Source organism: Mesoplodon mirus (genome assembly GCF_964341445.2).
Source record: "Mesoplodon mirus genome assembly, chromosome: 9".
Classification (NCBI taxonomy): Eukaryota; Metazoa; Chordata; class Mammalia; order Artiodactyla; family Ziphiidae; genus Mesoplodon; species Mesoplodon mirus.
Genome location: NC_138985.1, coordinates 20,105,224 through 20,118,287, shown reverse-complemented (window position 1 = coordinate 20,118,287; position 13,064 = coordinate 20,105,224). Strand labels below are relative to the sequence as shown.

The 13,064-nt window shown below is 34.9% G+C and overlaps 1 protein-coding gene across 3 annotated transcripts in view; it reads right to left on the bottom strand.

Annotated features, from left to right (window-relative positions):
* Positions 1–13,064, bottom strand: part of KMT2E (lysine methyltransferase 2E (inactive)) — an 87,528-nt gene that overhangs the window by 60,895 nt on the left and 13,569 nt on the right. For 2 of the 3 annotated variants that reach the window (XM_082631871.1, XM_082631873.1), the window contains exons 2-3: positions 5,035–5,107; positions 1,868–2,052 (exon numbers count right to left, since the gene is read on the bottom strand). In XM_082631871.1, the coding sequence (XP_082487997.1) occupies positions 1,868–1,938 (71 nt within the window). In that variant the 5' untranslated portion in view covers positions 1,939–2,052; positions 5,035–5,107. The remainder of the gene's footprint in view (positions 1–1,867; positions 2,053–5,034; positions 5,108–13,064) is intronic. The other variant, XM_082631872.1, reaches the window with a different exon arrangement.

The following is a 13,064-nucleotide window of genomic DNA, read 5'->3' as shown; positions in this document are numbered from 1 at the left end:
CATTCTGGGGCTTCCCTGGTGGCGCAGTGGTTCAGAGTCCGCCTGCCGATGCAGGGGACACGGGTTCGTGCCCCAGTCTGGGAGGATCCCACATGCCGCAGAGCGGCTGGGCCTGTGAGCCATGGCTGCTGAGCCTGGAGCCAGTGCTCCACAACGGGAGAGGCCACAACAGTGAGAGGCCCGCGTACCAAAAAAAAAAAAAAAAAAAGTCATTCTGTAACTACCTACAAATTGATCATTTTCTTATAATAAAAATGGCCACATTTATATTAGGAAAGATTTGGCTCCACAATATAAATCATACTTTTTCTATACATGCTCTATAAATGCATTTAATAAAGAACATAGGCAGAAAGCAATCCCCTACCTTCCCTCTTTAAATATATTATTCATTCTCTTTTAACTGTATAATTAATATGCGGCTTTCATTCTGTTTGTGAATTGCCTTACAGTACACATACTAAACATGCAAACGAGGCAAAGGTGTATCTCACATTGTATACTGGACTAATTCCTACCTGGTATATAAATAATATTTCATAAACTACATCTTGTATTCAGTGTTTAAGAGGCCAATTTAAAAAAAGACTGTCAAGGTGAATATTTTTAGGAAGCAAAGAATCTTTGATTATCACCAATAAATGCCTGTAACTATCATCAGATATAGATTTGCATCTATCAGATGCTATACATTAAGAAAAACTAGTGCTTTAGCCTGGGAACCTCTTGCCTGTCAAGCCCTGCTTCCAGGTTCTTTCCTTCCTTAGCAGTGTCACTACCTGGGCGGAATGAATGTCAATCAACTGTCATAAGAGTGCCATGTTTGGGAATCTATTACTTTACAACAAAAATAACTTAACGCATAGTGTAAAAAAATGGCTTTTAAAAACTGTATTATAATCATCATAGAGTTAAAAGGACTATGTAGCATATTACAGGAATACTAGAGAGCATCCCTGAGTCTTTCTCAATGGCAGAAGCAGGAGTGGTGAAAACACTTCTAGACCATTTGAAATGCCAGCAAAAGGAGAATATTAACTGCAGTTTTTGTCCTTTCTACATACCAGTTTTAGGAGCTCAAAAATAAATAAATTTGTTGTTTTTTTTTTAAACTTGAATTCAGCTTTCTGGTCAATGAGCGTCCCATTTAGCACAATACAACTACATATTGAATCCGAGCGCAAACATATGCATCTTTCCATCCTTTAGATTCCAACACTGTCACATGAACCCCTTGCAATTTCCAAAAACAATCAATTTTCACAGCAATGACTTAGTGTTAATAATGTAGCGGTCTTTCAAGATCAAAATAAAATGAAGTCTATCCACACAACTGCCAAGACCAAAGAGTTAGAGGCAAGGAAGAACCTTTCACTGAATCCCTCAGAAATGGCTCCCATAACAGCAGTAAGTGGCAAAGTACACATCTAGAAGGAAATACTCCCTTTTTCTTATTTAAAAATGGCCTGAATTTTATTTTTCAACTCAACTTTTTAAAAAATGAAGTAATTACTGTGTTTAAATGGATATCACAATTTTTTAAGATTCAAATTTAAAACCAAATTAATTTTCCAATATAAACATGAAAGATCTTACAATTTACCTTGACTCTTGATGTCAACAATTAGCAAATGGAAAAGACAAAAAAAATCTGAAAAAGATAGAGCATTTTGGCTCAAAAGTTATTTACAAAGTAAGTTTAGTTAAAGGAATTTTTGCCTTTAACCTTCTGACATTTTATTTTAGCCAAGAGTCTAAAATGAGAAAAAATATAAATGCAAATCAAGCAGTGCTTGGTTGCGCTAAAATAATTACATGAAATGTTTTGCCCTTCCCTATCCAAAATACCTTTAATTTAAATACTTACTCTGAGCCTGCAGCCATTTCCAAGTATGACGCTTCTGCTGTATCAACCCCCAACGGGATCACTATGCTCATGACGTTCGCCTCTGGTAAATTCGATTACTATGGAGTCCTATGCATTGGTATCCAAAACACTGGGGCATGCCAGCCACAGTGCTCATTGCAAACATCTAAGTGCATCCACAAACCCTATTTAAAAGAAAAGGGAACCAAAAGTTAAGAATCATCTTCATATTCCCAGCAACAGTCAACCTATAACAAAGGTAAGTAAAATACATGAAGAAAGCATTCTTTATTAAAATATCAATACCAACTGGAATTTGCTCAAGGGGTCTCTATTTTGTTTATTTTTCTGGAATTAAGTTATGAGATTATGATCAAAAGAAAAGTTTCTGAATCATAATCTTCCTTAGGGAATGAATTTAGGATGCCAAAAGAAGGATTACTAAGGCATATTGCTTAGTGAGGAACCAACAAATATTATTCATTTTGAAAGATAAAACAGAATTTCTTATAGCACTATCCAAAAATAAGTCTTCTTGGTTCAGTGAATGACTTAACAATAAACTAACAAATATTGAGACTTACTGTGGACTAAGCACCATAAAGCTTTTACATGGATGGTCTATTTAATTCTCACAACTCTGAGATAGGGATCTCCATTTTACCACCGAGGAATTCAAAAGCAACTAAGGTTAAATAACATAACCAAAGTTGCTCAGTTTAAGAGATAAAACCAGAATTTGAACCAATTCTACTCTATTGTTTATATATTTTTTAAAAAATCTATTTTATTTGTAATAAAGTCAATTGTTTTATAGTGGTTGTGATTTTCGATACTACATAAATACATGTATATGGAGGGAGTTTATTTCTCCAGTTTTCTCCCATGAGTTAATGATCCCTAGTACAGACAATTAGAAGAGAAATATACTTGAATATTTTTAAATATTCTTGTCATATACCTGAATACTTATTTTAAACAAACTTACCATAGTAACAAAAACATATTCAGCTTCCGTAACAATTTTTCTAATCTAAATTCACTGTTTAACACCTGCTATATGTACTATATGTGAAATATCTACTCGAAATATTTTCAGCAATGATACGGTACAACTCAGAACAAAGCAGATAGAGATAACCATATAAACAAGAGAAACAGTCAACATTGTCCCTCTCAGGTTATACCTGAAATACTGAAGAGAAGTGTTTCTTCAAATAGCAGTTCTTGTATTTACCTTTAATTTTTACAAGTAAGCTTGAGAGTATCTACTCAGGTTAATTCCTATTTCACAGATGATGCAGACTGCGAGCTCATATCTTATGGGAAAAAAATACTAAAATATGGAAATAACGAGGTAATAGTGGTTTGAATTGTCTAAGAAAACGAGCCTTTACTTTTAAACCATGTATAACTGGGGGAGAGCTACTAGATTTCAAGTTATAACAAAAATATACAATAACAGGCAATTGCACTTAAAAGTGAAAAACATGAGCATTGGAGCCTATCTCTAACTCTCTAACAGTAGATGTGTGAGCTAGGCAAGTTATTTAACCACGCTAAGCCTCAGGTTCCTTGTTTATAAAATGGGTATATATCCTTCTACGATTTCTGTGAAGAAAATGAAATAATGACTGTAAAGCATTTCATACACTGCATTATGCATATTTAGCAATCAATAAGTGGTAGTCACATAAGAAGAGTTGCTCTTATTTCATAACCAAAAAACTGTGTGGATAAAAAACTCTTTAGCTCTCATTTAAAGAGAATCTCCTAATAGTTTTTGAAAATAAAGTGTGTAATTATGGTTCTCTATTTGCTACGATTTTACAGTTTTCACCAAATTAAAATCATCCTCTTAAAAAAAAAAATCATCCTCTAAAAACAATTAAAGCAGGGTGAGAAAAAGGAAAAACTGCCCTACCTCCTTTTCTGTACCTGCGACTGTTTTAGAATTATTTCATAAAAAGCTATATTTACTAACCTGCACAAAGCTATAAAATTAGATTCTAAATGACAAAATGCAAGCAATATATAAATCAAATGTTATATTATTCTGTATTTCTTTAAAATACTGAAAACTTGGACCTAAGAACAGATAATTAAAATTAAAAACAAAAATTCTCCTCCTGTTGGTAGCATCTAGTTGGTAGAAGTTTTCTTTAGCTCAGCTTACCTTAACATTAGACTCATAGGAAATCTTATATTTTAGGTATATGTTGTTAAATATTTCGTTGTATGTTTTTTCTTAAAACCAGAGGCAGAAACTAGAAAGCAGAAGTCAAATAATTATGTATTCTTTTAGGTAACTGAGTAATATTTCCAACCTAAAACAATTTATTTGAATACGTATTTAATAGTGTCCCCCATTTTTATATAAATATACAGTCCTCAATAAACACTATATTTGAGCTGTTTTTAAATAGCAGTGAAGAGCTTGCCATAAGCTTATTTCACACAATGGCTTATATTTTTGTGATTACTGCCTGTCTCTCAAATCCTGCACAGTGCGTAGAACATAAAAGGCACTCTACAAAGAACTGGTGAATGAATTAGAGCACCCAGGATGAAACTGCAGTTCTGGCCTCATTAACCAAGTGAGTTGTCAACCTATACAATTACACGCTATAAAAACAACCACATGACACCTTTTCCAGAAATGCATCTCTCATCTAGAATCACAGAAGCTCATCCCCAGGATAACAACTCATCATCACATCTGTAACAGAACCACAGACTCTGAGTTTGATTCAGCAAACAAGATGATCTCACAAATTTACTCACAAGAGCTAAGAAGGCAAGAGGTCATATCTATTGAGACCATAAAGTGGCAAATATTTCACTATATTCATTAATATCAAAAACTCTATAGCCAGAAAACTCACGTTGTTTAAAAATCCAGCTGATACTTAAAGCATAAATTCATTAGGGTCTTTAAAAATAAGAAAAAAAGAAAGGGAAAGACAATGTAGTAAACGGAAAAGATGTGAGCTTATAACATAGGCATAACTAGAGAAAAAAATTCAACACGATACAAACAACTACCACAAAGCTTTCATATCTTACATGTGAACAAAAAACTGGTTATACAACTGGCAAGTAAAATATATACAAAATACATTAAGAATAAATGGCAGCCATTAAAGAAATAATATAAAAGGAAATACCATGAGATGTCTGGTAAATCTGAGGTCCAAGAAAGAATAAATGTCTTCACAAAACCTGCTATCCAGAATAGACCTAGAAACCAAGTGAACATAGGAGTATTGAGCTGTTTATAAATGGCATAAAATTATAGGTATTGATACTTCTAACATGGAACCTAAAATCAAAGACAGCAACTAATTCTTAAAAAAATAAATTTATTCTTCACTCTTTTATACAAATGAATGTAAACAACACAAGTAAAGGAAACAATGCTAAATACCAAATCAAACTGGAAAGAAACTGGGAAACACCGATATTAAAAACAGATTTAGGGGAATTCCCTGGTGGTTCAGTGATTAGGACTCTGCACTTTCACTGCTGAGGTGTGGGTTCAATCCCTAGTCAGGGAACTAAGATCCCACAAGCCTCGTGGCACAGCCAAAAACACACACAAAAAACAAAAAATACAAAACAAACAAAAAACAAACAAAACAACCCCACAGATTTAGCAGAGGCATTGATACCAAAACCAAACCAAACAAAACCCTAAAGTAGCAAAAATGAGATAAAAGGCAAGAAGGAAAAGCAATTAAATTAGAAAACAGTTTATCAGAAGAACTGGAAAACTGAGGCTGCTTTTAAGACCACATTAAGAAGTTCAAAAAACAAAAAAATACCACTGAAAAGATAAATATGATACCCAAAAGGCAAAAAAGATGAAAATATGAGGAAAATTTTTTTCTAAAATTACAAATAAAGAGCCCAACCCAATTTAACATAATCTCTTCGAGGAAAGGGTCATTTATTATTACCCTTCAGTCCTTAATAAACACCTTACACAGAGCTCAATAAATATTTAAAATTAAATCCATGTTTACATTTTGGACATGTAACAAGAGAATAAGCAGGTGAATCTGGGGCTGAATTACTAATAGAAATGAAACAAAGAAACTTGAAAGAAATTGTGAGGTACCACATACCTGAGATTTTCTTATAAATCAGAAATTAAAATGCCCTCATTATTCATTTATGATTTTAATTTTACTTATAGCTTTGACTAAGGTATAACAAAAAAGGATACTAGTTAATCAAAATCTATTACCAAGTTACTACCTACGAAACTTTGGTCAACTCATTTCACTATTCTGGGCTTCAACTATAAATGGAGGCAGGTTAGGCTGATCATCTTACACTTTAAATTTTACAATCACGTTAACAGATTAATCCTGATAATCAAAATGACAGATAAATATCAGATTCTAAAAAGAATAATAGAATGAACTATGTATTTCTCTAACTGGGTTAATGTTAGTATTAGCCAGTGCTCTATAAGCACTTACCCGATACTCAAACGTCCCCAAATAGAGGTTGTAATAATAATGATGATAAATACTGCTTACAAAGCTTAATCCTCACAATGAACCTATGGCATAGGTACATTTATTACCCCATTTTACAGATAAGGCAGAGAAGTTAAACTTGTCCAAAGTTCCATAGCTAATAAATAGAAGAATCAGGTTTTGAACCCTAACAGTCTGATTCCAGAACCTACACAGTAGTTTCCCTGAAATTAAAATTTGCCAGATGATTGGTAAAATAAATAAAATAAAATCCAGAATTTACAGTTAAGGGGGAAAAACTGACAACTGCCTCGCTCAAAAAGAGGAGAAATTAAATAACTACATAACTGTTTCACTGCAGAACATATGGACTGCATTCATTCTGGCACACTAAATGAAACAACAGTAACAAAATCTACTTTGCTCCTCCCCAAAACCTAATCTACTTAATAAACCTACATGCATTCCACAGCAATGCATTAAAACACTACAAATTAAGTAAAGATGCATGGGCTCAAAGTCTAAAATTTGCATTTAAAATATTTCAGGGACAGTGCAAAGCACATACTCAAAGGATAAAAATATTTAAATTCCCTATTATTTTTCAGGAACAAACAGATGCCTTGCTAGTGAACTGAAAGCAACCCAAAAGTTAAGGGAACCAGGCTCCAAATTTGAGATTACTAATGTATACATAAGTATACTCAATTCCTTATATACATCTATTTGTTAAGCAAAGACCACCTATCTAACCAGTTGAATTTTAACTTGAGTCTCCCTTTGATAACCATTTCATTCCTAGAGATAAAGAATTTCACCAATTCAACTTACACTATAATCTTTTATAGCAAATAAACTCTCTATTTAAAAAATCTTTCTTCTGGTAGTCAGGATTAATGTTGATGGACCTACATGAAAAATGGAAACCTATATATGAAATTCAGTGTTCAAAACACACAGTTTCTGGCTCTATACGAGAGTTTCAAAGAGTTTCACTGTATCGTATTTTAGTACAATTCCGACCACTAGTTCTAAATTCAATATCAAAATAGCAATGCTTCAATTTTCACACTCTGCCACCTATTAATAATGGTTACTGATTCTCTTGAAGCCTTAGTTCCTCATCTGTAAATAGGAATAATCATAAAACATATTTCTGAATTGCTTCAAGGAATCTGTGTGCCACTCAGTTAAGTATTAGCTATGATAACCAGATAACATTTCTGGGAATTAAATATTTAGGAAAAGTCCTTAAAAAGATGAGTACTGGACCATATGATATCACTTACAACATCAATGGAATCTAAAACATGATACAAATGAACTTATTTACAAAACAGAAACAGACTCACAGACATAAAAAACAAATTTATGGTTACCAAAGGGAAAGGGGGTTGGGGAGGAATAAATTAGGAGTTTGGGATTAGCAGACACCAACTACTATATATAAAAGAGATAAACAACAAGATCCTACTGTATAGCACAGGGAACTATAGTCAATATCCTGTAATAAACCGTTAAACGAAAAGAAAAAAAAAGTATTGGAGAACAATTCTCAGCTATTATACTTGTAAAAGTCAAGTAAACTATTAAGAATTTCTGATCTATTCTAGAATCCATTCTTGTCAGTAAAGGAGAAAGGATGCTTCCGTGTTGGACTGCAAATCAGAGAATGTGATAGAAGTAGCTTCACTTAAAAAGTTAACAGCCAGGGACTTCGCTGGCGGTCCACCCGCTAAAACTCCACGCTTCCACTGCAGGGGGCCCGGCTGATCCCAGGTGGGGGAACTAAGATTCCGCATGCTGTGTGGTATGGCCAAAAAAAGGAGAAGGGAGGAAAAAAAAAAAAGCCAACAGCCAAACCTCTTTATTATAAACTCTAAACATACTGTTTTGATTATTTTCTTAAAATAAAAACAGAGTAATGGTTAAAATAACTAGGGCATCAGGCCCTTGAAATCCTTTTTACAGAATTTTTGTCAAAACAAGATTGGCTCTAGTAAGAGTAAATTCTTTAAAGAATAAGCCAATGTCAACCCTCATGATATTACCCAACAAGCACCAAACCACCCCTATACAGCTAAGAATGAGGCACTTTCCCAAATCAGCCAGTATTTGGCACTACTTCACACTGGCTTACCTTGCAACCCAGTTTACCTTATCTTCAGCTCACTAGAGATTTGATATTGTAATCAAAATAAATTAAAGTATCTAGAAGTACAACCTTAAAAAAAAATGAATACAAAGAGTGAGGCTTAGTGTAAATTTTGGTTCATAATGATGTGCCAATGTTGGTTCATAGAATGTAACACATGTACCATAATGATGAGAAATGTTGATGGTGAATATGATATTGTGAACTGTTTGGCATCATATAATGAGGTTTGGGGAAGCTATTCTGAACACCAATTCTTCAATCTGTCAAAGTACTGGTACACTCCTCCATTACCACCCCAAAACAACCTTGAATTAAAATAATTAATTTCATAAAATAATTAATTTCAATACTATCCAGTTTTTTAATGTACCACGTCATTATTTTAAAACAGTATTCATCATTCCCTAAAGTGTTGGATTTCACTAACCTCTGGTGTAAAATCTAATAAAATGCAGCCTTTGAAGCAATTCAGTGATTGGTAACTGGTTAGTCTCTGGGTACAATTTCTGTTTCCTACACACACAAACTATTTCTAGAATGAGTTCAGTCTTTGTTCATACCCGACTATATAAGTAACAAAAGTGATTTCATTCTAAACAGTTACCTATTCCCACTTTCTACTTGCCATGTGGCCCACGACTATATGTCGTAGAATGTACTGCTTGATATACAAACACAGAAGAAAAAGAATCTTCAAATTTAAGAACTTCATCTTCCCAATTCCTTAAAATCTTACTTTTATGTACAAAAGTAATGAGTACTGTAAAGCATAACACCACATACCTTCAGTGGGTTCTAAACCTTCCTTTAGTTAAAAAAAAAAAAAAAAAAAGAAATTGTTGTCTACATGAGCAATTTTTAAACTGTGCTCCCAATAGTCCTAACAGAGTTGGGGATTGAGATAATAAAAGAAAACAGAGTCAGGGAACTTAACAAAAGAAAATGAGAGACAATATGTTCTGCAGGTTTAAAAGGAAAAGTCTGAAGCTGCATGTTCTATGGGGTAGCTACGAAGTGAGAAAATAACATTAAGTGGAACACTACTTAGCATTATAAAGGAATGAACTACAGATACATGCAATACCTTGGATGAATCTCAAGGAAACTGTACTGAGTGAAACAAAGCCAATCTCAAAAATGTCACACATACTGTATAATTTCATTTATCTAACATTCTTGAATGACAAATTATAGAAACAAAGAATAAATAGTGTGGTAGTAAGAGCACAACACCAGGGATCCTTGTGGTGATAGAACTGTTCTGCATCTTCACTGTGGTGGTGGATATACGAACCTACATATGATAAAAATGAAAAGAACTATATACACACACACACACGTACAAGTACAACTAGGGAAATCTGAACATAATGGGTGAACTGAATCAATGTCAATATTGTGGTCATATTGTGCTACAGTTTTGCAAGATGTTACCACTGAGGGAAACCAGGGAAAGGATACAGAATTTCTATTATTTCTTACAATTGCCTCAAAATTAAAACTTTTAAAAGTGACATTAAAATTGTGGCCTTCAAACTTTGACTATTGATAGAAACTTTCCTACAAATAAAATCTTACACAGAAATCTAATCATCTATTTTTATTCTAGGATTAAAAAAACATTTTAATCTCCTATGCTTTTCCCAGTGATTGCTAGTGTCAACTTTAAATGTTGTGTTAAGGAGGCTACAGCCAGATACAAATGGGAGGTGGCCCCAGTGATTAATGATATTTGTTAATGGGCACAGTAGGCCCATTATTTGCTTTTTTACTTCATTATTTGCTATGTCTGCAGTTAAAGAAGGTGGCAAGGGAATGTCCCTGCCTGAACATCCTCCCACCTACCAGTTAACTTCCATTAAAAACCTAAGAATTCCTGAAGAATAGTTTGAAAATCATTGGCTAAAAGAAAATGCTTATTGACTCAACATGTGACATAAAAACCTTATCACACTGGTGAATTCTCTTGTCCAAAGGCAAAAAACGAAAACAAACAAAAAAACAGTCTTCCAAAAAGTAGTGTTAAAACATTGTAATTAAAAATCAAACAAAATCAACAATAAAAATCCTGCATTTATCTTTTAGTCACTCAACCTATACAATCAAGCTGGTTCATTCTTGCCTTTTTAGCTTTCAAATAAGTATGTCACCAGGAAAAGGCATACTTTTTGACTGAAACAAACTCGTCAATAATTTTATTCTCTCATTCTTGATTCTAATCTCAAGCAAAACAAGGTCCTCACTCTTCAGGATGAACTAAGTATTCCTTCTATCACTATTTCAATCATTTCTTTTAGTCTGAACCTTGAATCCTCTCATTTCCCTATAGAAAAACAATGTGCATCAAATCTAATTAATTAATAGGATTTAAACAAACCTTTCTGATCCTACTGTCTACATTTTCTTATCTCAGACCTAGGCTACCAGAATAAGTTTCTAAGTAGTCTCTCGTCCTATTCTGACTTGACCTTTAAACCAGTGGTTCTCAAACATATATCCACAAAATGCCGCTTTTCATATACCTGGGGTTAGGGGTTGAAAATAACAGATTCATAGGCCTCACCCTAGAGATTCTGATTAAGTAGGTCTGGGATGTGGCCTGGATGTCTTAAAAAAAAAAAGAAAGAAGAAAGACCTTTGCTCCAGCGCTCTATTTTAGAACACTTGCTGAAACACTGAATATACTTCAAAGCCCACTAGTTTCCTAATTTTGCCCTCTTCAAAAAAGCATAATAGCGGGCTTCCCTGGTGGCGCAGTGGTTGAGAGTCCGCCTGCCGATGCAGGGGACACGGGTTCGTGCCCCGGTCTGGGAAGATCCCACATGCCGCGGAGCGACTGGGCCCGTGAGCCATGGCCGCTGAGCCTGCGCGTCCGGAGCCTGTGCTCCGCAACGGGAGAGGCCACAACAGTGAGAGGCCTGCGTACCGCAAAAAAAAAAAAAAAGCATAATAGCTCACAGTAATAACAGATTCCTAATCTTGGCATTATCAGGTTACCCTGTTCCATACTAATATCCCAATATATAAATCCACTGATTATGTCAGTCTTTTTGTGATTGTTGGCATATCCTTGTTCATTCTCCTTCAAGTTTTCAAAAGTCATTTTCCTCTATTTATATCCATCCTATAAATAAAAATCTTATTAAACCTTCGAGGATTGTTCAAGTACCAGCACTTCCTTGAAGCCTCAACTTCCCAACTTTGACATCTCTGCCACAAAACTAGCTTTGAGATCTCCAGCAGATCAACCTCCTGAGCACTGTTTCCTTATCTGCAAACAAAAATTTGACTAGGTTAACTCAAAAAACTGTTACAGCTACAAGGTCTCTTATACACTAATCTCTTCCCTTCTTAACTTCCCGAAGAATATATTACTTACATTTTTTTAACCACTGGTTTATATTTTGACACACTTTTTGGAAACAAATGTTAGATATACAGCTTCCCCAAATAGATCACCTACTTCACTCTATAGCAAGAACTGAAATATTTATATATTAGCTCTCAAGGCTTGGAACACAGTGGCTAAGATACCACCTAAGTTATTCTTGCTTAAACCACACTTTCTTTAACACATTTAATCCTCTCCTCTCCTTTTAGATGAACGTGAACATACCTTAAAAACAAAACAAAAAATCTGCCATTAAAGAATGTTAGTGACTGATTTCCTTTAGGAACCTTTTTTTTTTTTTTGCGTTAGGCGGGCCTCTCACTGTTGTGGCCTCTCCCGTTGCGGAGCACAGGCTCCGGACGCGCAGGCTCGGCGGCCATGGCTCACGGGCCCAGCCGCTCCGCGGCATGTGGGATCTTCCCAGACCGGGGCACGAACCCGTGTCCCCTGCATCAGCAGACGGACTCTCAACCACTGCGCCACCAGGGAAGCCCCCAGTTCTCTTTTTAATCGTTCTTTTCTCTAGTCTATTACATTTGGTCACCCCGTCTTCTGTGCCTCCCCAGTGCTTCAGATTCACTCTTCCTCAATTTCCGTGGCCCCCACCACGATCTTCATCATCTGAATAACTTCCAACGACCAACAACTCTTCCAGCTTATCACCATCAAGTTCTGAGTACTTTGTCTCCAAACAATGTAAGAAATCTTGAGTGTTAAGCATTACTCCAGCCAGATTATGGCAACTATTCTTTCAAAATACAATAAATTCAAATTCATTCGTTTAACATACTTATTGAGCACATACTATTCCCTGGATACTGTTCTAAGTGCTGGGGAAGGAGCAGTGAACAACATTAAGCTGCCCTTCCTTCTAGAGTAATGAAAACAAAAACAAAACTAAACAAACGGGACCTAATGAAACTTCAAAAGCTTTTGCACAGCAAAGGAAACCATAAACAAGGCAAAAAGACAACCCTCAGGATGGGAGAAAATTAAGTTGCTCTTAAGACAGCTCAAATGAGCTATGACAATCTAGTATAATCAAGGGTATCTTAGAATAGTTTTCTTCAATAACTGCCTTGGATTAATAATTTGTGTATTCTCATTACCATGCCAAGAACTAGTCCTTTTTAAGGATCAGTGGAAAGCTATGATGATTTT